The sequence below is a fragment of the Onychomys torridus genome, chromosome 17 (assembly GCF_903995425.1).
Source record: "Onychomys torridus chromosome 17, mOncTor1.1, whole genome shotgun sequence".
Classification (NCBI taxonomy): domain Eukaryota; kingdom Metazoa; phylum Chordata; class Mammalia; order Rodentia; family Cricetidae; genus Onychomys; species Onychomys torridus.
In genome coordinates, this window is record NC_050459.1 from 30,232,071 (window position 1) to 30,255,853 (window position 23,783).

General features: G+C 44.5%; 1 protein-coding gene across 1 annotated transcript in view; it reads left to right on the forward strand.

The window, feature by feature from the left end:
• Prag1 (PEAK1 related, kinase-activating pseudokinase 1) overlaps window positions 1-23,783 on the forward strand; it is a 59,871-nt gene that overhangs the window by 7,209 nt on the left and 28,879 nt on the right. Inside the window, exon 3 of the mRNA XM_036166629.1 lies at window positions 823-2,627. Coding sequence (XP_036022522.1) covers window positions 823-2,627 — 1,805 coding nt within the window. The remainder of the gene's footprint in view (window positions 1-822; window positions 2,628-23,783) is intronic.

The following is a 23,783-nucleotide window of genomic DNA, read 5'->3' on the forward strand; positions in this document are numbered from 1 at the left end:
TCTCTGTGAATTTGAGGCCAGCCTGGGCTACAGAGCAAGTTCCAGGATAGCCAGAGCTGTCACACAGACAAACCCTGCCTCAAAAACAACAACAACAACAACAACAACAAAAAACCAAACAAAATCATACAAGGGGCCTGGGGAGATGGCTGCCCTTCCAGAGGACCCAGGCTTGATTTCCAGCACCCACATGTGTACATACAATAGTCTATGACTCCAATTCTAGGAAATCTGATGCCCTCTTCTGTCCTTCTTGGGCACCGGGCACTCATATGTGGTGCTCAGACATACATACAGCCAAAACACCCAGATACACAGAATAATAAAGTAATTTTTTTAAAAGGAAAAACAAAACAAAACAAAACATCAAAGCTTGTTTCTTCTGGAATGTGCCATTGCTGGGTTATCCAGTGACCAGTCAACAGAAGGGAATACCAAACAAAATTTCAAACTATTCCCTATCCAGAGGAATTCTTTCACCTAGCCCTTGAATTTTACTCTTTTTCAATTTCTGGTTTTGATGTTTTGATCTGTCTTACCTAACGGACATAAGCCAAGAGCATTACAACCCCTGGGTGGGATGCATAGCTTAGGATCTAAAGACAGATGGCTCCGTGGGTGCCTTAATCATGATCATTCCACTGGAGAGGTCAAAGGTGACCATGGCCATTGCTTGCCCACGCTCCCGGGGTGGACCTGCATGCTGCCTGAGACAGGTGACAAGGTTATTATTTGCTTTTCACTTTTCCTCTCTTTTCCCTTCTCTGATAAAGGGTAACATGTGTGGTTGTTGTTGTTTTTTTTAACCCTGGGGCTGTTTAGGTCAACTGGAGAAGAACCCCCGGCAAGCTCCCGCTCCAGAAGCAGGAAGACGGGCCGATAGTTTACCTAGGCAGCTTCCGAGGAATGCAGAAGCCCCCGGGCTCCCTTGCCTGCGCAGATGGCAGCTCTTGTTGTCCCCCAACCTACACCATGGTTGGACTGCACAACCTAGAGGCCCGAGTGGAAAGGAACACTGCCTTTCAACCAGTGAGCTTCCAGGAAGAGAAGACCAGGAGGGAAGAGCTTCCCTCGGCTCAGGAGAGCTTCCGCCAGAAGCTAGCTGCCTTTGCGGGGATGACGTCCAGCTGTCCCAAGGGCCCCAGGCCCTGCCCTTCTCCACAGCCCCTGCGGGAGTCCCTGCCCTCAGAGGATGACAGTGACCAGAGGTGCTCACCCTCCGGAGACAGTGAAGGTGGAGAGTACTGCTCCATTCTGGACTGTTGTCCAGAATCCAAGGACGCTGTGCATAGCACTGAGGGCTCTGGCAGACGTGGAGGGGACTGCTCACCCATGTGCTGGGAGAAAGGGACATGTACAAGACCAACGGAAGAGGAAAAGCGAGTTCTGAACTTCCCCAGAGAGTGTTGTGTCCAGGGATCCACAGCAAGCCCACCTTGTCTGGGCCCCAAGAAGCCATCCCTCAACTCAGAGGCTGCTAGCTCTTCCGACGGCCTGTCCTGTGGCAGCAGCCGCAGCGGGGCCAGCAGCCCCTTTGCTCCCCACCTTGACAACGACTACTGCTCTCTTGTGAAGGAACCAGCCCTGGGGAAGCAGCAGGACTCCAGCTGCCATGTCATCACCTCTGGCAAATGTGGGGGGCAAGCTGGGGAGCTCCAGCCCCCAGCCCTTCCTAGGGAGGCTGCGCAGCCTGAACCCATCTACGCAGAAAGTACCAAGAGGAAGAAGGCTGTGCCCGTGCCTTCCAGGCCCGAGACCAAGGCAGAGCAGGTAGCTGCTGGCCACAGCCAGGGCCAAGTGTGGACAGGCGATACCTGGGCTCAGAAGACATCCTCTGGCTGGAGCCAGGACAGGGAAGGCACAAATATGGCGCCTCAGGTGGCAACCACCATTACCGTCATTGCTGCCCATCCAGAGGAGGACCACAGGACTATCTATCTGAGCAGTCCTGACTCCGCAGTTGGGGTGCAGTGGCCACGTGGGCCCGTGAACCAGGACATACAGGCTGGCGAAGAGGAACCATCGGCTGTGAAGGGGCTAAGCTCACGGGAGAGCCACCCACATAATGTGACTGAAAACACGCCCAAGGAGAAGCCGGCCATTCCTCCTAAGCTGTCTAAAAGCAGTCCTGGAGGGTCCCCAGCGTCATCGGCAGCCTCCTCTCTGGCTGACCACAGTGATGGGAACATTGGTGGCAGCAGCGTTGGACCCCAGCTTTTGTCTAGAATTCCTACTAAACTGACTTCTTCCTGCCAGACCAATGGCGTTGCCACCGGGGACCCTGCCAAGTGTCCCCCACCAGCCACCTCCTCTTCAGCCTTGGACCAGAGACGTCCAAGATACCAGACTGGCGCTTGGAGCCGCCAGTGTCGGATAGAGGAAGAGAAGGAGGTCGGGCAGGAATTGCTGAGTCAAAGTTGGGGGAGAGGAGTGGAAAATGGTACCACAGACCATTCAAACTCCTCTACCTGGCACCGGCTCCATCCCACTGACGGCTCCTCCTCCTCCGGGCAGAGCGGCAAGGTTAGCGCTGGCATGAGCAAATCAGCTTCCTTTGCTTTTGAGTTCCCGAAGGACAGAGGCAGGATGGAGGCGTTCTCGCCACCTCCCCCACCTCCAAAGTCAAGGTGAGTGCCGCTGCTTGTGTGGAAACAGACATAAGAAAACAAACAAACAAACAAAACAACAACAACAAAAAAACCAAAACACCAGTCTGTAGGGCCTTTCCCAGAAACCTTTGCTTTTGCAGCCTCTCAGGAAAGCCTAAGGCCCATCCTGGAGTGCTGCCTACCAGGGCACCAGTGTCTGCCCAAAGGCCATTGTGCATTATGTAAATTTTCCCGAGCCCCAGCTCAGCCTTGAGAAAGCAGGAACTCTTGCCTGGTGTGTGTGCTCGTCAAACAAGCCTAGAAGCGGGTGTGTGGACTGGCTATGTGTAATGAATCTTACAAAGCAAAGAAGCAGGGTGTGTGTGTGGGGGGGGGGGGGGGTGTTGAGGATATAGTTCAGTGGCAGAGCACTTGTAGCAGATGTTAGGCTGCGCCTCTTTTGATCTCAAGCACTGGGGGGGAAAAAAGCACTTGGGGCGTGGACATGCTCCATGACAGAGTCCTGGAGTGAGGCCTGGGGTTGGATCCCACCACTACAAAACCGAACAACCTTACCAAGTTGTTGATCCTTTGCCCCCGCCCCCTCCTTTTTAAAAATCTACCTCCTCCTCCGATCTCTAAGTATCTTGAAAAGCTCCGTAACTTCATCTGTGGCAACATAGAAAAGAGGGCTCAAGGGGGTCACACTACAGAAAATAGGTAGGTAAAGCCAAGAATGTGTGCAATAAACGATTACTGCTGTATTAGGCCTTAGGGGACAATTTTTGGGTTTTTTGTTTCTGTAAAGGAAGCTTTACACATGGTTAAGCCCTTCAGATGTGGGTTTTTCAAAGGCAAAAAAAAAGAGTACAGTTTGGGGTCAGCATGCCGAAGCTCACAGCGTTCTCCTTGCCTGGTTACTCTGCTGCTGGTTTAACGCGCCTTTCAAAAGCTCCAGGAAAGTAAATGTCTTTTCTAAGCTATTGAACTGTGAATGGCATTTAAATTCTGGGGAATTTTTTTTTCCTCCCCTTTTAGTGAAGGCAAAACTGGTTTTGATCGCGAAAGGAATAACCTGCTGTTACAGAAAGCCAGGCTCCCCAACTGGTCTCTCTAGCCCTGTTTCTGCTGGTGTTCCGTTGGAGCAGCGGCCTCTAGGTTGCTCTCAGAAACAAGGGAATTGACCACAGAGAGAAGCCGCCATGACATTTGGCTTTGAACTTCAAGGCGTTTTAGGCTGTGATGTGATCTAACACGGGCTTGCTTTCATGACCACTGCTGTGTTCTGGTATTCCATTGGCTCCCCACCATGAGGTATTGACACCTTCCAGGGTCATGGGTGATTGTAGACTCTGCCTGGTCCCTCAGCTACAGTTTTAACTCCCTGGAAGAATGAATGATTCAGTAGCTGAGTTCACATTATAAGACACTTACTATGGGGGAAGCATGGATTTTTTTTTTTCAGACATTAGACATAATAACTCCCTTAATTCTTAAACCCCTGAGAGATGAATTTCCAGCCACAGTGCACAAATCACAAAATGGATTGAGAGCAGATGAAATCTGTCCCTGATGGCCTAGCCACAACTTGCAGCTCAGCTCTTGACCTTACAGTGCACATCCAGGCATATAGTAACAGAGCAGGGTATGAGAGAACATTGCCTGTGTGACTCAGTCCTGGGTGCTCGTGGAGCACCAGATTCAACATCACAAAGCCAACCTATTCTGTTTCACATATATATCAGTTGAGCAAGCCACGTACTGTCTCCTGGAGTCTCTTAAATGGGATGCTTATACTCGCCTGACACCCATTTTTCTAAATCATATTTTATACTTACATATATGTGCCCTTGCATACACACACACACATGTGCTGTGGTCAGAGGACAGTTCTCAGGAGTCGGCTCTCTCCTTCTACCATATTGGTTTCGGTAGGTATCAGCCTTTGCAGGGAGCCTTTTCCAGCTGAAGCAGTGTGAGCTCTCACCCCATTATTAAAATGAAATGAACACAGTTCACCAAGGAGGTTAGTTATTATTCAGGTAAAAGGTGCCCCAGGGTGCCAAGTGTGGCGGTGGCAACCCTGTCTTGTAGGAATCAGCCTGATCCAGTCCTGGGAATACCACCCAAGTCTTAGAAAAGTAACTAAAACTTCTCACTTAAGAGTCATAGGACTTGGAGAAGTCTTGGTAACCATAGCAACATGACTCAGAAAGGGTTTTAATTAGCATCTAGGGTGATTCAGAAACCCTAGGTCCAATAAGTTATGACAGAAACCTTTGGGTTATATGTAGCTCAAATAAAGTAGGAACCTCAGAGGTTCTAGGTTCCATTTCAAGAACAAACAAAAAAACCAAACAAATGCCCCTTTAAACCATGGCATTCAGTTTAGAGTAAGTCAAACTTCGTTTGGGGATGCATTCTCTTTTTACCTGTGTTGCTGGCAGGCACTGTCTTTTGGATCTTTACATCTCTCCTGTGAGTAGATAGAGGGCAGGCTTGGGACTATAAACTGTCTTTGAAATCTGGAATTTAGGATGCATTGAATTCTTTTAAGGAAGACTACAAAGGACTGACCCCAAAGTATTCTGATCTCAGAAGTCAAGTTGTAGGCCAATGAGAAGGCTAGGGGCCACACAGCCCCAGCTGAGTCAATACCAACCACGGGGCACACCGGTAATTATGGAAGATGATAGCAGTTTTCCAAGATGGAAATTGCAGAGCATCTACAGGCAACATGGAAGGTTAATCTGATTTCCATGCATAGAGCCAGGCTTTGTTTCTAACGATCAGCTTCGTTATGTGTGTTATGTATGCTTAGCACCTAGACAGAGGTTGCTTCATGCAGGATTGCGTTGTGTTCTACTTACATAGTGTGGAGAAACAGAAACACATTCACCTGCTTCCTGACCCCTGTCTTGAGGGGAGTGGCTTGGCTTTCTACATCTCCATATTGAGTGAGCAGCTTATCTATCTGTTTGAGATATTACCTCCTGCTGTAATGTTTTGCAAGACGGACTCTCCAAGCCTATCCAAGGTGCCTTTCTTGGCTGAGTCTGGACTCTTTCTTACTGACTGCTGCCAAGGCAACTGCCTACATCCACAAATTCACATGGCTTAGGATGATGGACCTTACCAGGTTTCTGGGTCACCTTGTCCCAGTTCAGGGCAGGATTATAAGATAAGGATTGACAAGGACTGTTGGTTGTTGGCTAGGAAACAAAAAAGAAAACCTGCAGGCAAGAAGTGTGGGCTGTGTGTGCACACTTCACCTTCCAGACTTGAGGCAGTTCAAAGACAGCAGCAGCACCTGAGAAAACAATTAGGATGCACAAGAATCCAGTTTCTTTCTGCCTTTCATTTCTGAATGATTTGCAGATGCAAATCTACTTTGACATGACTTGTGACTTTTGAGCGACAAGGTCAGTAGAAGGCAACGTATCTGGTTAGGGCCAGCAGGCAAGCAGTTCACAAAGAGACCCAAATTAGAAGGGTAGAAGCGTAGGCCTGGGCTCAGAGGTGGACTCGATGGTGGAATAAGAGGACAGGTGGGTTTATGTTTCTGTACAGTTTGGGTCCAGGTAAGGCTAATCCAGAGAAAAGTTTCCCTCGAAAGTAGGAGATACTTTTGTTTTGATGTTGCCAGTTTTCTATTTGACCCACTTCACAATCCATTGTTCTTTCCCTTTGGGGGATGCTGGGAAGCGATGCTGTGCCTTGTTCAGCTCCCTCCTGTGTTGGAGAGACATCATCACTGGTAGTTCTTCTCCGTCCTCAAAGGCAGCCTCTTTGCTAATGGGAGGAACCAACACATTTTCATTGTGTGGTCTCTCCTGAAACATGGTCATACAGCATGTCACCAAGGACAGGAAGAGCATGAGTAAGATGCCTGTGTCTTCAGACTCCATATCCGATCTGATGAAAGCTTTTAACTCTTGATTTCAGCCCCACTTTGTATTGTAATCAGCTGCAGGGGATGACACGAACGCATAGGAAGTCTCAAGACTTCATGGGCTCATCTGGGTGTCAACGTGAAATATCAGTGTGTATTAGGAAGCACTGGGTATGTGTGTAGTCTTCCTGACCATGTTTAAGTAAGAGGTGGAATTGGGTTGGGGAGAATGCATCCTGGGCTTATTCTGTGGGAGAAACTCCATACCTTCCACACACAGTTTAGCAAATGGAACAAGGCACATGTGTCAACAGCGAAGTTTATACTCTGCTGTGTTATAGACAAGCCAGCAGCTGGCCCCTTCCCATGAGCTTGTAGACAAAATCTGAAAACAGGGCATCTCCTATGCCGTAAGCAAGAAGTATTAAAATTAATTCTTGTTTTCTTGTTCTATAATTTTTAAACAATTTCTGACATATATGTAATCTTTAAAGAATTTCTATGCAATTCTGAGCACATGTCCTTGACTACACCTAGGAGTTAGATAATCTCTAAATCATTGGACATCTATTAATGACCTACCTTTTATTGAGCTGCATGCAATATGCTAAGAATCCATAAATGGTGTTTTTTTTCTCTTGGGTTCTGAGGATTTCATCAGTGTGAAGTAAATGAGCAGGTGTTCAGTCTGACCACCAAAGGCTCAGCTGTGCTTTGCCTTCCTTGGATGAGGCTGTTCCTCCTAGATCCGTTTCACTGCATCCTGGGTTCTGTTCAGCACCAGAAATGGGAACTAAGCTCAGTGTGCACGACTCAATGGGTTACAGCTCTCTCCTTCATGCCCTGCTGATGTCGCGCTCCAGAAAAGCATCTACCTTCTGACTTGACACAAAAGAGGTGCCCAAGAGACGCTGACAGCAGAAGCCGATCGCTTGGGCTATGAAGTGTCCTGAGCCGAGGTCTCTTGGTGGCCCTGTGCTCTCTTCATGCCTCATGCGGGGAGGGTGACACAGGGTGTCTCTCTTTGCACTAAACTTGGCCCATGGTTTCAGCTCCTCAAGAGACTGTGAAGTCCCCCATGTGCATGAGCCATGTCACATGTGTTCCTGCTTAGCATTTTCACGCCACTCTTCAGCACAGAGCCAGATATGTAGTAGGTATTCAGTGCAGACACCATTTTTAAAAAACATTATTATGGGCTGGAGAGATAGCTCCATTGTTAAGAGTGTTTATTGCTCTCGGAAAAGACCTAAGTTCAGTTCCCAGCACCCATTCCAGTTACAGAGGATCCAACACCCACCCTTGACCTCCACACACATGCTGTACATAATACACTCAGGCTTGCACAGGTACACATAAAATTAAATAACTAAACATTAAAAAAGTATTGCCATGTTGGGGGGATGTACCAGGTGACATGTCTAAAGGTCAGGAAACAACTTTGTGGAGCCAGTTCCACCATTGTGAGGGTTCTGGGGACGAAACTCAGGTCACCAAGCCTGCAAAGACGTCCTTACCTGCTGAGCCATCTTGCCAGCCCAGAATTTCAAATTTTTAAGAAGGCCATAGCACACTATGGATGGAAGAACTCTTCATCTGACTTTTCAACCAACACCCACCGTGATTCCGTGGCTGTCCCCGCTCAAGAGAACGTTGCCACCTTGAGTTAAATAAGCCGAGGTTAATATTTGTTCATGCTTCAAGGTGGGCAAACACGGTGGAGCACAATGCATTCTTTCATGGATTAATCACTCTCCAGTGATTGTCCATTTTAGTCTTGCAAGTGGCCTCCACTATTTAGCTTTGGGTTTTTGTTTTTTTTTTTAAGCTGAGCAGGTGTGTGAAGCCAGTCCCCTCTTGCCACAAGAATGTTCCTTTCGGGTAGTAATCTGGAATCTTCTTCCCCAGCAGTGAATTACAAGAACACAAGAAATACAAGATGTCGCTTCTCTGAGCATGACTTTTTCTTCCTTTCTGAGGGAGGTTAGGAAACACAGACTGAGGTCTCTGTGTGATGGAGACCCCTCTGTCTGCATCTAGTAACCAAAGGGACTTGGTTGCTAGGATGGCCTGATCGCTTTGAGGGCCTGGGAATAAGGAACTGGTAGGCAGTTTCCTCCGTTGGTGTCCCAGGGCATGTTTTGTTATATGGGGATAGTTGATTTGATTAGCTTTAATTGCTTCTTTCATGATTGAGAGATGAACTAGAGAGAGTTCTTACTGTCCTCCGTGCAGGCAGCAAGTACATTTTGGATTTTCAGTACCTTCAATCTCTGCATTGAAATTGTTCAGCATTTGCTTCTAATGGCTTTGGGCAGATCCCAGGAAATGTTAGGTGATAAGCATGTTCATACTCTTCCCATGCAGCTTCGTATAATTTCCTGCTTCACCTACCTTATGCCCAGTGCCCTAGATGACGTATTCTCCATGCTTTCCTGACAGGCAGACTGTTATACACAATTGTCCTTTGCTGGGTGACAAAGGAAAGCTTCCACATTGAAAGGCTGTTTTTTCAAAAAAGAACTTTCCCTTTTGCTTTTGTTTTATTTATTTACTCGTGTGTGTGTGTGTGTGTGTGTGTGTGTGTGTGTGTGTGTGTGTAAAACAACAGCATGTGCATTTATGTGTGTAGCACTGTGAGGGTGCATGTGGCGGCCAGAGGCTATTGCCTATCTTAGTTATTTCTTCACCTCAGCTTTTGAGACAAGCTCTTTCACTGAACCTAAAGCTCCCTGTTTCTCCTAGATTGGCCAACAAGCCTCTCCTCCCCATATACACCCTTCTTCCCCCCAGCACTGGAGTCACAGGCCTACGCCACCATGTCCGGTGGGCATCCCAACCCAGGTCTTCATTTTCGGTCAACAAACGTTACCCAGGGAGCCATCTCCCAGTCCAACAGCCTTCTTTTTTGACTCAGAAACTGTTCTTCAGCGAATTATTGTTTCTGTCACCAGCAAATGACTCTGATTTCTCAGTGGTTTGGCTTTCAGCCATTTCATACCCATTTACCTAAGTGTTGTCCAACCTCTTTAGCAGTCTGAAACCAAGCTAGGCCATCAGGGTGTCACAGTATGCTCCTGAATTGTGGGAAACCCATCAGGATGGCTACTGCTCTTTGGGAGCTCCATGTTGGCAGTCAAGATTAAGAAGAATAAAATAGACTGCATAAATACAAGTTGTTGAGATCAGTGAACATAACAGTAAGTAACATAAACTTGAAGGCAGGTAAGAAAGCAAGGAGAGACTGGTTTTGGTTTTTTGTTTTGTTTTGTTTTTTTGTTGTTTGTTTTGAGACAGGGTTTCTCTGTGTAGCTTTGCACCTTTCTTGGAACTCGCTTTGGAGACCAGGCTGGCCTCAACTCACAGAGATCGACCTGCCTCTGCCTCCCGAGTGCTGGGATTAAAGGCGTGTGCCACCACCATCCGGCTGTTTCTTTTTTTTTATGTATAGTGTTCCGCCTTCATGCATGCATGCAGGCCAGAAGAGGGCATCAGATCTCATTATAGGTGGTTGTGAGTGGTTGCTGGGAATTGAACTCAGGACCTCTAGAAGAGAAGCAGGTGCTCTTAACCTCTGAGCCATCTCTCCAGCCCTCAGGACTGGAATTTTTAAAATCAGTCATCATTTAAAATAATTCTTACTTAAATGTGTTGGTAGAAGCACACATAAGCTTTGTAGCCCAATATCCTTGAACCAGGAGGGCAGACTCTACTACACCAGTTCAGATTAGTTAGAATACTTCCCTCGAGCTTTACAAGAGAACCTAGGCTGTGAGAAAGTTTTCTGCAATCGATTAGTAGTGTCTGCAGGGTGTGCAGAGATAGAAGTTCTGACATAAGTTAGCCATTTGTATAATCAGCATTCAAACCTAAAAATTAACATCTAAGATGCAAAAAGCCTCAATAACCATTCTCTATGTTAACTTAGGAATTCAATAATTCCTTTATTTTGGGGATGGGAACCTCTATTCTGTCTAGCCTAGAGTTCCTAAGTTGAGTGTTAGCAGAAAATGTAACTGGAATGTCAAAATATCTTGTTTCCTCTCAGTGAGTGATCCATGACTTATCACTAAGTGACTACCTGTTCCTTAAGGGGTTACTTCTTTTTATAGACCTCACATTTATTTTTTCAGTCTTTAAAGCTTTTAAGCAGTGTGTGTTCAATCCTTTCCTGTTTGGTTTGTCCCGTGGGCTCTCTATGTCCGTGACTAGAAGGTGAGGGATTGGACACTAGAAGGTGTCAGAATCCTGAGGAGGGTTAGTCTGAATACAGAAATGAAATATTACGAATTTGAATTAGACAAACAGAACAAAACTGATTTTCCTAACATATGCTGGTAAAAGATAGATAGATCATCGTTTTTATAAAGATGCTTTCTGGGGACAGAGAACATCTATCAGAGTTGATAAAAGAACAGGGCAGATATGTGTCTTTGTCACATTTCTTTGGGGTTATGAGTGGAGTCTAGAATGCCCCCGTGTATTTGAATACTTCTGTAGTTATAACGTTTATCAGGAGGGAAGTGTCTAGCTGAAAGAAGTGGGTCACTAGGGGCTTGAGACCTTGAGTTTATAGACCCATTCTGTTTCCTGTTTCCTTTCTGCTCCTGGCTGCCCATGGAGGAAGCCAACTGCCTCACATTCCTGCTACCCCAGAGCTGCCTGCTGCCATGCCTTGCCAGCTGAGAGGGCCTCTATCTCAAACATGAGCCAAATAAGCCTGTCTGCCCTCTAGCTGCCTTCCAGGTATCTGCTCACAGTGATGAGGAGAGCATGAACACACTTAGCAACCTTCATTCACAGTTCCCTCCCTCCCTCCCTCCCTCCCTCCCTCCCTCCCTCCCTTCCTCCCTCTCTCTCCCTTTCTTTCTTCTTCCCTTCTCTTTCTTTTGTGTGTATATTTAAGGAGACGTACACACGTGTGCATGCATATATGGAGGCCAAAGGTCACCCTTGGGAGGGTTTTTCCTCAGAAGTTATATACGCTTTTTTTTTTTTTTTTTGGAGACAGGTTCTCTCACTGGGACCTGAGGATTGCCAATTGGTCTAGGCTGGCTGACCACTAAGCCCCTTGCCCCTACCTGTCTCCACCTCCCCAGCTCTCTGGTTATTAATTGCCTCTGGTTCCAATTTTTGGTGTGGGCATAGGGTTCAAACCCAGTTCTTCATGTTTGCACTTCACAAAGCTCTTTACTGACTGAGCGATTCCCTTAGCTTCACTTATTACTTGTTAAAAATGTCCTTTATCTATTCATATCACCTCCAGATTTTGCATTAGGGAAATTTTCTGTAGACTCTGGATGGATACCCTTGATCCTCTGCTCACACTATTCTCAAAGCTTGCCCATATTTCTTCCAAAAGCATAAAGAAAGATCCCAAGTGCCTTCTGTGTGTGTGCGCGCACGTGTGTGCGTGTGTGTGTGTGTGTGTGTGTGTGTGTGTGTGTGTGTGTGTGTATGTGCACGCCCTCATGGCTCAGGGTCTCAGACTTCTTTTATGTTATTGTTTATTTGATCCTTATGCAGTGAGGAGCGGGTGTGTGTAGCAGAAATCTTAAAAGTTCTTATTAATAAAATTAAGCCTGGAGCCAGGTATTGGGGTGAATGCTGGAAGATCAGAGAAGCAGAACAAGCCACGGCTTCCTTACCTCGCCAATTCCTCAGCTTATCCTGTTTCCTCAGACTGGATGGCTCTCAGCTGAATTGTGCTGCTCCAAAGCCTAAAAGCTTAACCAGCCAAATGCTTAACCAGCCAAAAGCTTCTAGTTTCTGGTCTTCACACCTTATATATCTTTCTCTTTCTTCCGTCACTCCCTGGGATTAAAGGCGTGTGTCACCATGCTTGGCTGTTTCTAACGTGGCCTTGAACTCAGAGATCCAGAGGGATTTCTGCCACTGGAATGGTAGGATTAAAGGTGTGAGTGACACCATTTTCTGGCCTCTATGTCTGTCTAGTGGATGTTCCATTCTCTGACCCCAGATAAATTTATTAGGGTGCACAATATTTTGGGGAACACAATACCACCACAGGTGTGACTGGAGCCTGGACCATTTACTAGTGGGGGAAGTATGGATTGCTTCTTGGGTGATTTCAGCAAACTAGTTTATCATAAGGGGAAAAAAATGAAAATAAAACCATACTGAAAGTTTGCTTTGTATCATCATATATGAAGATGGACTGGGTTAATGACATTGTGTGTGGGGGGGGGCACTGAAAACTATTCACTCTAAGGCATAAGCTTTAACACACTTGGGCGGTTTCTACTGAATGGAGGGTACCACAAGCAGAAGACCACTGAGTGAGAGATGAACGGTGACAGAGGATGGAGAAAGATTGGTACAGAGGGTGTCTCAGAAGGTCGAAATGCACTTTGCACTTGCGACAAAATGAGGAAACCGGTAGCTAAGTGGGCAAGAGACATGGGTCGACTGTGGAAAAACCAAAATGTCGCGGGGGGGGGGGGGGGGGGGGGGGGGGGAGGGTAAAGTTATTTAATCTTATTGATACTCAAAGGAAGAGAGTGGGGAGTTGGCTCAGTGGGTAAAGCATCTGCTGCACAGGTGTGAGGTTTTTCTGGAGCTCAGATCCTCAGAACCCATGGAAAACCAGAGCCTATAGCATGCATGTGTAATCCCAGCGTTCCTAGGGTGAGATGGGAGGCAGAAATCGGAAAATCCCGAGAAGCTTGTGGGATGGCTAGCCTACTGTGTGCGATGAGCAAGAGACTCTGTCTCATTCAAAATAGAAGGCCAGGGCTGAGACCTGAGGTTGTTCTCAGGCCTCAACGTGCCCACCACAACACTCACACCACAGGTACACATGTGTGCACATGCATACACACACACAAATATGAGAAAGCATGGTAATAGCAATAAAGAGAAATTAAATTAAAAAACAGGCTTGCCATATACCAGGTGTATACATCAGGTATTACCCAAATTTTGGCTAAGAGAGGAAAATAGCTATTATGTCCTATCGGCAAAAGTTGAGGCTGAAGTGTTTTGTTATTTTGTTTTGTTTTTATAAATAGTATGTTATCTCATAAAATTAGCTATTAGAATACACCATATCCACATAATCTTCATTCTTGAGAAATACACCAGGGGTCAATAAAGGGACATATAAAAGAAAAAAAAAAACATTGCAATATTGCTTAAAGTATCGGAAGTTTGAACAATCCCAGATATTCATCTCTCGAGAAACTGGTAAGTGAAATGTCACTGAGTCTAAAATGGAACTGCTTAATGTAAGCCAAAAGCAGTGAATTAAAATCATGTACAAAAACATAGATGGACCTAAAACTGGAGTGAAATTATTGAAGGACCAAGGACACATTGCAGAATACAGTCAATATAAACTAATGCAGGCACAAAGCAGCAGTGTGGCATATCATATCTCTCTGGGCTGTGGGAAGGTTTCTGGCAAGTGAACCAGGGCCTAGTACCTGCTAGGCAAGTACTCTACCACTGAAGTACACAGGCCTTTCTTAAAGCTTAAGATGGGGTTTCATTAAGTTGCAGGCTGGCCCTAAATCTGTGAGTCTTCTGTTTTCCTTCCCGCCACTCAATTTGCTGGGATTACAGGTCTGCCCCGCCAGGCCCAGCTTCCCTTCCCACCAAAGGAAAGATGCTTTCATATCTTTTTATGTGATTTTTTTTTAAGCTGTAGTAAATTACCTCTAGCATAGAGTTTACAGTCTTAAAACAATTTTTACATGCAAAGCTGAGTAGTAAACACAGTCATTACCCCATATCCATAGGAGATGGAGTACTACCCAAGGATACCAACCTCCCTGGATACCCAGGCCTCTTGTAAAGTAATTTAGCATTTGCCTATGACCTACCCACACCCTCCTAATTGCTCTAAATCACCAGTAGAGTTATTTCAACAACGCACACAGTGTAAATGATTTGTAAGTAGTTGTTGTAGTGGAGTGCATAGCAAACAATGGTGAGAAGCCCAGTGTGAATATTCCCAGCAGAAACCCCCGCTTACTTCCAAATACTGTCTCCCTGTGCTGGCTAGGTCTGCAGAAACGGAACCTGTGGGTTGAGAGTTGACTACATAGTTGTACAGTCGATCTCCAGAATTCTTTTCATCTTGCAAAACTGAAACTATACATCAAACAGTAACTCACCACTTTCCCTTACCCCTGGCCCTGACAGCAACCATTCTATTTCCTGTTTCTGATTCTGCACTAGATATCTCATGGGAGTGGGGTCATGTGCTAGATGTCTTTTTTTGTGACGGGCTGTTGCCCTTGGCACAGCATCTTCAAGTTTCATCCATGTCTTGCTTTGACAGAATTTCCTCCTAAGACTTAATATTCTGCTGAGTCCCGTACTTTGTCTATTCATCTGTTAATGGATACTTGGACGGCTTCCATTTTTATAGCTATTGTGAATAATGTTGCTTTGTGCATGGTCTCCTATGCCCTGCCTTTGATTTTTTTCTTTTTCTTTTTTCTTTTTTCTTTTTTTTTTTTTTTTTTTTTTGAGTATATAGCCAGGAGTTAGAATTGCTGAATCATTTTATATTTAATTAAAAAAAAAATTGTTTGGAGGAGCTGCCACACAGTGATGCGTTGTTATTCTCACCAGAGATAAACAAGGGCTCAGATTTCCCCACATCCTCTCTCAAACTTGTTACTTCCTGGGGATTGTTTGTTTTGTTTTTATATAGTAGCTCTTCTTAGGAGTAAGTATGAAGTAGCATCTCATTGTGATTTTGATTGGCATTTCTTTAATGATTAATAGTGTTAAAAAAAAGTCTTTCCATGTGTTTTCGGGCTATTTTGAACATTAGAGGCGTGTCTATTTAAGGACTTTTCCCGTTGTAAACTTCTGTTCTATACCACTGCCATAGTTACTGAGTTGTGGAAGTTGATGTGCACTGCATGTTGAATCCTTATTAGAAGCAGTGTTTGCAAATGTCTTTATCCCAGGCCATGGGTTGCTTTCTCACTATGTTGAGGGTATCCCCTGATGGATGAATCGTTTCATTTTGATGCAGGCCAATTTATCATTGTCTTTGTGCATCTCTTGGTTCAATTCCCAGAACTCATTGCCAATGCAGTGTCCTGAAGTTCTGGTCCTGTTTCCTTCTAATGATGTGATCGCTTTAGGCTTTACATTTACGTCTTCCATCCACATAGGGTTAGTTTTCATTGGTTAGGGTTCAAATCCATCCGCTGTTCTAATCTAACACCACTTATTGGAAAGACTGTCCTTTTCCATCAAATGGTCTTGCCATCTTGATGAATATTGTCTGAACAATGTGCTCAGATAAGTTCCACACTCTTGATTACCACAGTTTGGTGATAACTTCTTAAATTAAGAAACCCAAGATTTCCAGTATTTTGACAAGACTATTTCATCTATTTGTTGTGGCTCAAAAGTTCCTATCAATCTCAGGATGAAGTCTCCAGTTTCTGGGGGGACCTAGAATGAGTTAATTGTGGCCTTAGATTCATGTCTGTACATTTTTCTAGAAAAGAACTAGGCAGAAGCAAGGATGGTGGGTGTTTGGAGTCACACAGACTGAGGTGGTTGGAGGCAAGGCTGAGGGTAGGGAAATGGAGTCACTGAGGAAAGAGTGTTGAGGAGCTGACTGGGGAGTGTGAAAAGAGCCTGTGAGTGTTCTCATCCTTCCTGGCTACCAGACTGGAGCAACATGAAGAAGGGGAAGAATTCATCCTATCAGCTTCCTTCCAAGCAAGCTGGGTAGAAGTGTGGTCTACTATAAATATACACTGATTTCTGAAGACAAATAGTGGGGTATGGGTACGTCATTTGGAAAGTGGACTTGAACTATTTGTCAATCAAGATCAAGAGGATGAGAATTCTGAAACCAGACTCACCAAAACCAATAGCTTAGAAACAAAGCTACTACCATCGGGCCTACGTAATCCTCATGGGTGGATTGTTATAAATAAAGATAAAGATGACAACCAGTGACTCACATAGTGAGAAGAGGTCACCACTGACTTGGCTGAATCAGCCTCTAGAGGTATTTGCTGTCTCATGAAGATGAGACATGAAGAGGAAGATTTTTGTCCTAGGGAGCCTGAGGTATTCGAAGGAGATTCTTTTCTGCAAAGGAGAGGCTAATATAATCAGGGCTGTTCTTTTCCTATGTTTTCCTCTACTAAAATTCAGGCAATGAGTCGAGTATCCTGACTGGCTTGGGGGCAATGAGTTGAGTAATTTGATTGGCGGGGCGCTGTGTGGGCATCTGCATCTGGAGCAAGGCTCTAAATGGTCCAAATGTTTAACACATAGATTCAAAACGAAGTCTGAAGGTTGAACAGATCAACTCTTCCTGGTTAGTTTAGAATAGAGTGTGTCCTCCAAGCATCATCTTGGTTATTCTTCCCCACTGAAGGTTCCCCCTTAAAATGCCATAATGAAAACAGAAGCATAAAGGCGGCATGAGCCCTCTAGCCCTTCTGATTTGATAGTGATAAGGACACTGCTTGATTTAATAGAGGCTGATGAAGTCACCACTCTGTGACCTCTCCATTTGTCCATCTATCACCTATTCCTCTGTATGTCTGTACATCTAACGAGCACTTTCTATGTGCATGGTATTATTTGGAGTACTTTGTAAATGCTAACCCCAGAACCTTCCCAGTATCCTTAGAGACAAATGTTCATGATTTACATTATACATTGGAAGGTGAAACAGAGAAACCAAGTACATTTTTTTCCCAAGACAGCCAGTAATCTTGGGAAATCCCTGTGTTCAGGCTAAGTTACCACACCAGTGGCCTCTAAGGTGACCTAGAAACCCACTCAGGAGGTTAATCAATGGCTTGGATGGCCATTCTCCTACAGGCTCCCGAGGGCCCTGCCTATGTACAGGATAGGTCATGGGAGTACCCTTCAGTGATGGGCAGTGGCTTAGCTTGTCCCTGCTTTCATCTCCTATTCTCAGCCAGCCCTCTTGTGTGAACAGAAGGGTAAAGCTTCCTTCTTCCCTACAGGCTTTCCAGACTGTAAGCTGGAACTTGTGTTCTTAGAGGGTTGTATTGGAGATGAAGGGTCATGGGATGGGCAATGGAGTCTGGAGTCTAAATGCTCAGTTCTTCAGCACTCCCCACTTATTCCTCAACTGCTTTGCCTCCATCTTCAGCCTTCACTGAACTCTCATCCCAGGAAGTTCCGAGTATCTGCCATCTCACCCTTGAACCTGGCAGCCCAGCACATCTATGAGAAAGCATATATTCATGACATAAATACAAGACTGCTTCTTGGAAACCCAAATGATCCGTCTTTAACAAATAGGATATTTTTTAGCAGCAAAATGTACAGTCAGGGCAGATACCTGTTTCTGCTGACCAACTTTAGCCTTTTGATTGTTGACTGAAAGCAAATAGGAACCCTAATATCGTGTGTGTGTGTGTGTGTGTGTGTGTGTGTGTGTGTGTGTGTGCGTGCGTGTATCTGAGACTATCGATATGCTAGCCAGCTTACTCCACTTCAGTAGATGGAGGATTCATTTTGGCTCATGGGTCAGAAGACTATGTAGATGATCAGCTAGCTCCTTTACTTTGGGCTTGAGGCAATTCAGAATGTCCCAGCAGAGGAGCCTGCTCACCTCCTGTCAGCCAGGAAGCAGAGCGATAGTGAGGAAGGGGCTGCTGCAAACAAACACATCCTTTAGGCGACATTTGCTAAACTACTGTCTCACAGTAATGTGTCAGGTGAAGGACCCACCCATGAGTGAGTTAACACTTCCAAGGAGGTCAGAGCCCTATAGCCCAATCTCTTAAAGGTGCCATCTGTGGACACATGGTTGTGCTGGGGACTGCCAGCATATGAGTTAGTGGGGGACATTGATTCTGTGGGTGATATTCCAGGTGCAAAGTATAACAACAGGAAAAACCAATCTCGCTTGGTCCAGTACACTCACTCAGTGATAAGCACAGAAGACTTCTCTGGTCAAATACATGGGGCCTTTCTGTACCCATCAGGCAGTCAGTTATACAGACAATGGTAGCAAGGTGTCTTCTACTTCAGTCCTGTCCTGTCACTTTCTGCCTGGAGACATTGTCCGTGGTCTAAGGTCTTAGTCCCTACTTGCCTCTGCCCTCTTTCAGATCCCGGTGACAAGCCCTGAGTTGTTTTACCTGTGCTTCTGACTGAGCTGTAAATCGGGCTCCCACAATTCCTCCTCTAGGCTTGATTGATCTGCTAGAGCAACTCAGGAAATTGATCCATTTACAGGTTTATTAGAAAGATCTCCCAAAGGCTCCTGATGAATACCAGGTGGAGTGCACATAGGTCAAGGGACATGGTTGGGTGCGGAGCTTCTGTGTCCTTTCTGGTGGACCACTCCCAGGAACCAGATGTCTTCAGTTCCCCAGAAGGGACTTTGGCCCCGCCCCTTGATTTTATGACGCAGACATGATTGATTTAAGCATTCCCCATGAGTGATTAATTTAACCTTCAGCTTTCTCCATTCGCTGGAGCTTGGGAAGTGGGGCTCAAAGTCCCAACCCTCTAATCCTGCCATGGTCATCCTTCCTGTGATCAGTTTCCACCCTACGACTCTTCCAGATGCCATCAGCCATCAGCCAACTCATTAGTATATAAAAAGATACCATTTTGGAGAGTCTAAGAATTTCAGGAGTTGTGTGTCAAGGACACCAGGACAAAGATTCAATATACATTTTATACTGCCACAGTTTCTCTCAAATTAATTATGGCTTTATCTCCATTTTTATTTTATTTAAAAGATTTATTCTGACTTTTACATGGTTTGCACTAAATGCAAAATTGAGCCAAAGGGCCTTTAAAGGCTGTAAAATCTCATCAGAATGGCGAGGCATTGGTTGCACATGCAAATGAACAAGCCTGCGTTGTGGGGACCAGAGAGAGACTTCATCTGACCACAGATGAAGCTGATCTTCTAAATTTATACATGCAAATAAATGAGTGGGGAAAGTTCCCCAGAGCAGCCTGTTCCTTTTAGTCTTCTCAGGTGGTACTGAGACACTTGCAGAATAACTCTGAGAACATCTTCACCAAACAGGTGAAAAGGGCAGATACTCAGAAGTTCAGGCTCATCATCATTAGATCTCTCACATTGAAAGCCAGCTTGGAACACATGAGAGCCTGTCTCTAAACAAAAGGGAAAAAAAAAGGATCATGGGAGTGGTGCCTTTAATCCCAGAAGCAGATGCAGAAGCAGGTGGATCTGAGTTCTAGGCCAGCCTGGTCTGCAGAGTAAGTTCCAGGATAGCCAGGGCTACACAGAGAAACCTGTCTCAAAAACAAACAAAACAGACAAAAAATAATTAATAATAAATTCCTTGTTGCCGGCCTAATTCTATATTCTCCAAAAATACTATACAATGCATTGAAATGTAAGCTATTTTAAGACCATTATATTTTGTAGATTTTCTCATTCAATCACAAGCATTCCTGCCTTTTGCAGGTTTTGCCAAGCAAGGCTAATTCTTTCTTAAGGAGAGTATTTCTTCTCCCAGATGCCAGGGAGATCTTGAAACAGAGGCAGTTATCTGAATCAAGAAGTACTTAATAATCACTCTGTGTTCCAGCGTGTCCTGCGTGTGACACAGCTCTGCAACCAGCGCCTGGTTTGGGGGTGGTAAGAACCTTGCTTCCCATGAAACAATTAGAATAGTTCAGACAGATTTATATAGATAGGCCCAGTGAGATGACTCGCTCCGTTCAGTGTGAGTTCCAGAGAGAGGGGCTGCCAGAGAAGACTGGAGCAGGGAAGGAATTTGTAGGTAAGTGAAGCCAATGCTCACCTAAGGGCAGAAGGCTGGAAGGGGAGAGGGAGGGAGTTCCTCTCTGCCTGGACAGGGAGAGGGAAAGGAAATGCTGGGCACTTTGGTGTCAAGCAGAAGAGGAATTTTGTTTGAGCAAAGGATCTATAAGGGAAAGTGGTTGGATGTTGACCCAAATGGTGTTCCTCTTAGTGTGTGTGGAGGAGTGTTTGTATGTGGTTGGATTCTTCTTTGGGCTGCCAGTTTACAAATAATGACATGGTAGACTTCTTATTAATTATGAAAGCTTGGCCTATAGCTTAGGCTTGTTCCTAACTAGCACTTATAACTTAAATTAACCCATTTCTATTAATCTATGTTCTATCACATGGTGTTACCTCTCTTCTGTCTTGCACCTCCTGTTTCCTCTCTTGGTTTCTCCTGCCACCTAGATACCTCCTTCTCTTCCTCTCTCTCTACCTGGAAGTCCCGCCTATACCTCCTGCCTAGCTATTTATTAGCTGTTCAGCTTTTTATTACACCAATCACAGTAATACACTTCACACAGTGTACAAATATCCCACATTCCCCCCTTTTTGTCTAAAAAACAAGGAAGTTTTTTAATTCTAACATGGTAAAAACAGTTATCAAGTAAGAATTACATGTTTAGTCCATATGTATTTTGCAAATTCAGAGAAAGTACTGTAGTATCTATCCAATCTTAGTGAGTCCAAAGCTTTATGCCTAAACCATTTCTTATCATAACGTGTATTACCATCCTAAAAATATATTTTTTAGATCTTAAAACATCTTTTTAGATAAACAACTTAAGCTTTTACATTTCTCAACCTCATAAACTTTACATCTCTTATGTAAATTTCTTTTTTGAATTTGGTAACAAGAAAAACTGTAACTGTGACTATCTAGTCTTCAACTCTATCAAAGACCCAAGAAGGATATAACATCATCTGAGTAAACAGGAAGTGCAGAGCAAGCAGCTTCCAAAACCATAGAAATGAATGAACCAGCTGGCTCAAGGTGCCTCTGCAGTGTTGGAGCATCTATCTTCGGCCTAAAGGCCTAGAATATCTGACAGACGTTTTTGCAAAGCAGGAATTTTGAAGGACTGTCCTATCTTGTCTTGGTAAAGTTTGGCAGTTGCTCTCTTTTATGTCCTGCTTGTCCAGTTTGAACAGTATACTGTCAGCAGTTGAGGCAAAGGCAGATTCTTGCCCATATGGTTAGCCTTGATACATTGAAAGCAAACTCCATATGGAGGTTCTTTGGTGTCCATCATCCTCTTTTGAAGTAAATTGCTGCTGCCAAGAGCAAATGTGTCTCACTGGCATGAAAAGCCTATTGTTATTAAAACATTTTAAATGCCATATTCTGTAGGTCTTTAAAGTGTTTAAAGACCATCTATCTATTTAAAATATATTTCTGTTTGACCCTAAAAATATACCTAACATGACTATAAGTTTGATTGTTATAGATGACTAACTATTAACCTGTCTTTCTTTATTATCCTAAATAGCTTTTAAAGACTAGAACTTAGCATTACATTTTTAAATGAGCTGCATAGGTATAATACCTTAAGAGTAGAATCATATATATAGTCTAACAAAGATAGCCTTAAATTTGTATCAATATACTAAAATCCATACCAATGTAGAATATTTGAGACTAGTAGTTCTTTTTTAGCCTAAAAGTAGATTCAATAATCTACCCTTTCATCCTATCATTTTTATACTATATCCTCCCTTTTCCCTTCTTAAAGAGAGCCCTGAATCTAATCTCCTTTGCTCAGTTTTTTTTTTCCCCTGACCATGGCCAACAACTTGCAACCAACCCCACTAAATGATAATAAACATCCATAATCCATTGAATCACCAAAACCCATCCAACCCACCTCTTGAGAATGTGGGCGTTGTGTTCTCTAGCCTGCTTCCTGTTGTCTGGGAGTGACAGCATCTCTAGGGAACCATGAGAAAATTGAAATAATGGTCAAGTCCTGGGAGAGCTAGCTGTATTTTTTGTTTAGTGTCTGTTTGGTGGGAAAGTATAGAGCTTATCTGAATTCTTGGCTAGATAGCATGTGAGTCTGGACGATCCCAGCTAGCAGTTTTGAAGTTGCTTTGGATGAAGAATTTTTGGAAATCTGCAACAGAGGTATTCTGAGAAGCTGAACCTGGGATACTTTTCTTTATTGGTGTCTGGTCCTTTTTTTTCTGAAAACACATAAACTTTTTAAGGTAACATATGTATCTGCATTAACACTGTATGGAATGTGCAGTGTGCACAAGTCAACTAAAGACACTTTTCTGTTTTCTGTTTGAGCAAGTAAAAGGCATCTGTCAATGTTATGTTTGAACTGTATAACCAAACCTCTGTCCATGCCATATGAAAGAATGGCATGTAATTAAAAGTCATGAAAGCTCTGTAGCCAACAAGATTTATCATGTCTCATCCAGTCTCAGAGCGATTCCCATGCAGAGGGATCAGCATACACGTCACCTGTCTTGTAGTCTTTTCTGTCTTTCTCCCTCATATCTGTAGCCAAGATCCTCAGGACATCTCCCCTCGTCAAATCTGTTCTCTATTCACTTTGAAGGAATCCATAGCTGTTTGTTTCCTGTGGAAACAAAGGCATAACCTCTCCCCCAACTCAACACATTTCCTAACTTCCATTCTGAAGCCAAGACATCTCTAAGGTATAAAAGCTGGTTGAATTCAGCAGCCCCTTCTTTACCCCAGTGTCTCTGTGCAGCTGTCATTCACTCATCGGCATTCAAAAAATTCAAAATCAACAAAGCCACATGCAGGATCCAAATGTCCTGGGTATTTTCCATCCTTACGTGGCTTATTGGGTTTTTTTTTTAATATTACTTTATTCTTTCCTTAAAGACTTTATTATTTTTAAACTATTTTTTCCTATGACCATCTATATCCATTTTTTTTAACTTTACCATTTAAGCACATTTTAAAAGAATTCTGTACCTATTTAGAGATTTTTTGGTTTTTTGTCCTGGACCTGATTTTGGCAAGTGCCCACAGCATTCTCTGACCACATGAGCCAAAACTTAAACTGCTAGGCAGTGCCCAGGCCCTTCAATGCTTGCTCTGGTGGCTGGCTCCACTCCCCTCAGTTTCCTGAGAGCCTAGCCTCAGGCCAGTGGGTCTGGGAGGGAGCTTCATTTACTGCCCCAGCTCTGGAAGTTGCTGAGCCTACTTTGTGGTGTCTCCACAAGCAGCATCTGACTGTTGTGGGTGCTCACAGTAACAACTATGGAGCCTGCTGGTGTGACTTCTCTGCCCATGTGGCCATGCCACACATTGGAGTGCACTGCCAGCTCACAAATCATGACACGGAGACTTCTTATTAATCGTGAAAGCTCAGCCTATGGCTTAGGCTTGTTCCTAACTAGGCCTTATAACTTAAATTAGCCCATTTCTATTAATCTACATTCTATCACATCTACATTCTATCACCTGGTGTTACCTCTCTTCCATCTTGCACCTCCTGTTTCCTATCCAGTCTCCTGGCTTCTCTTGTGTGCCTAGATT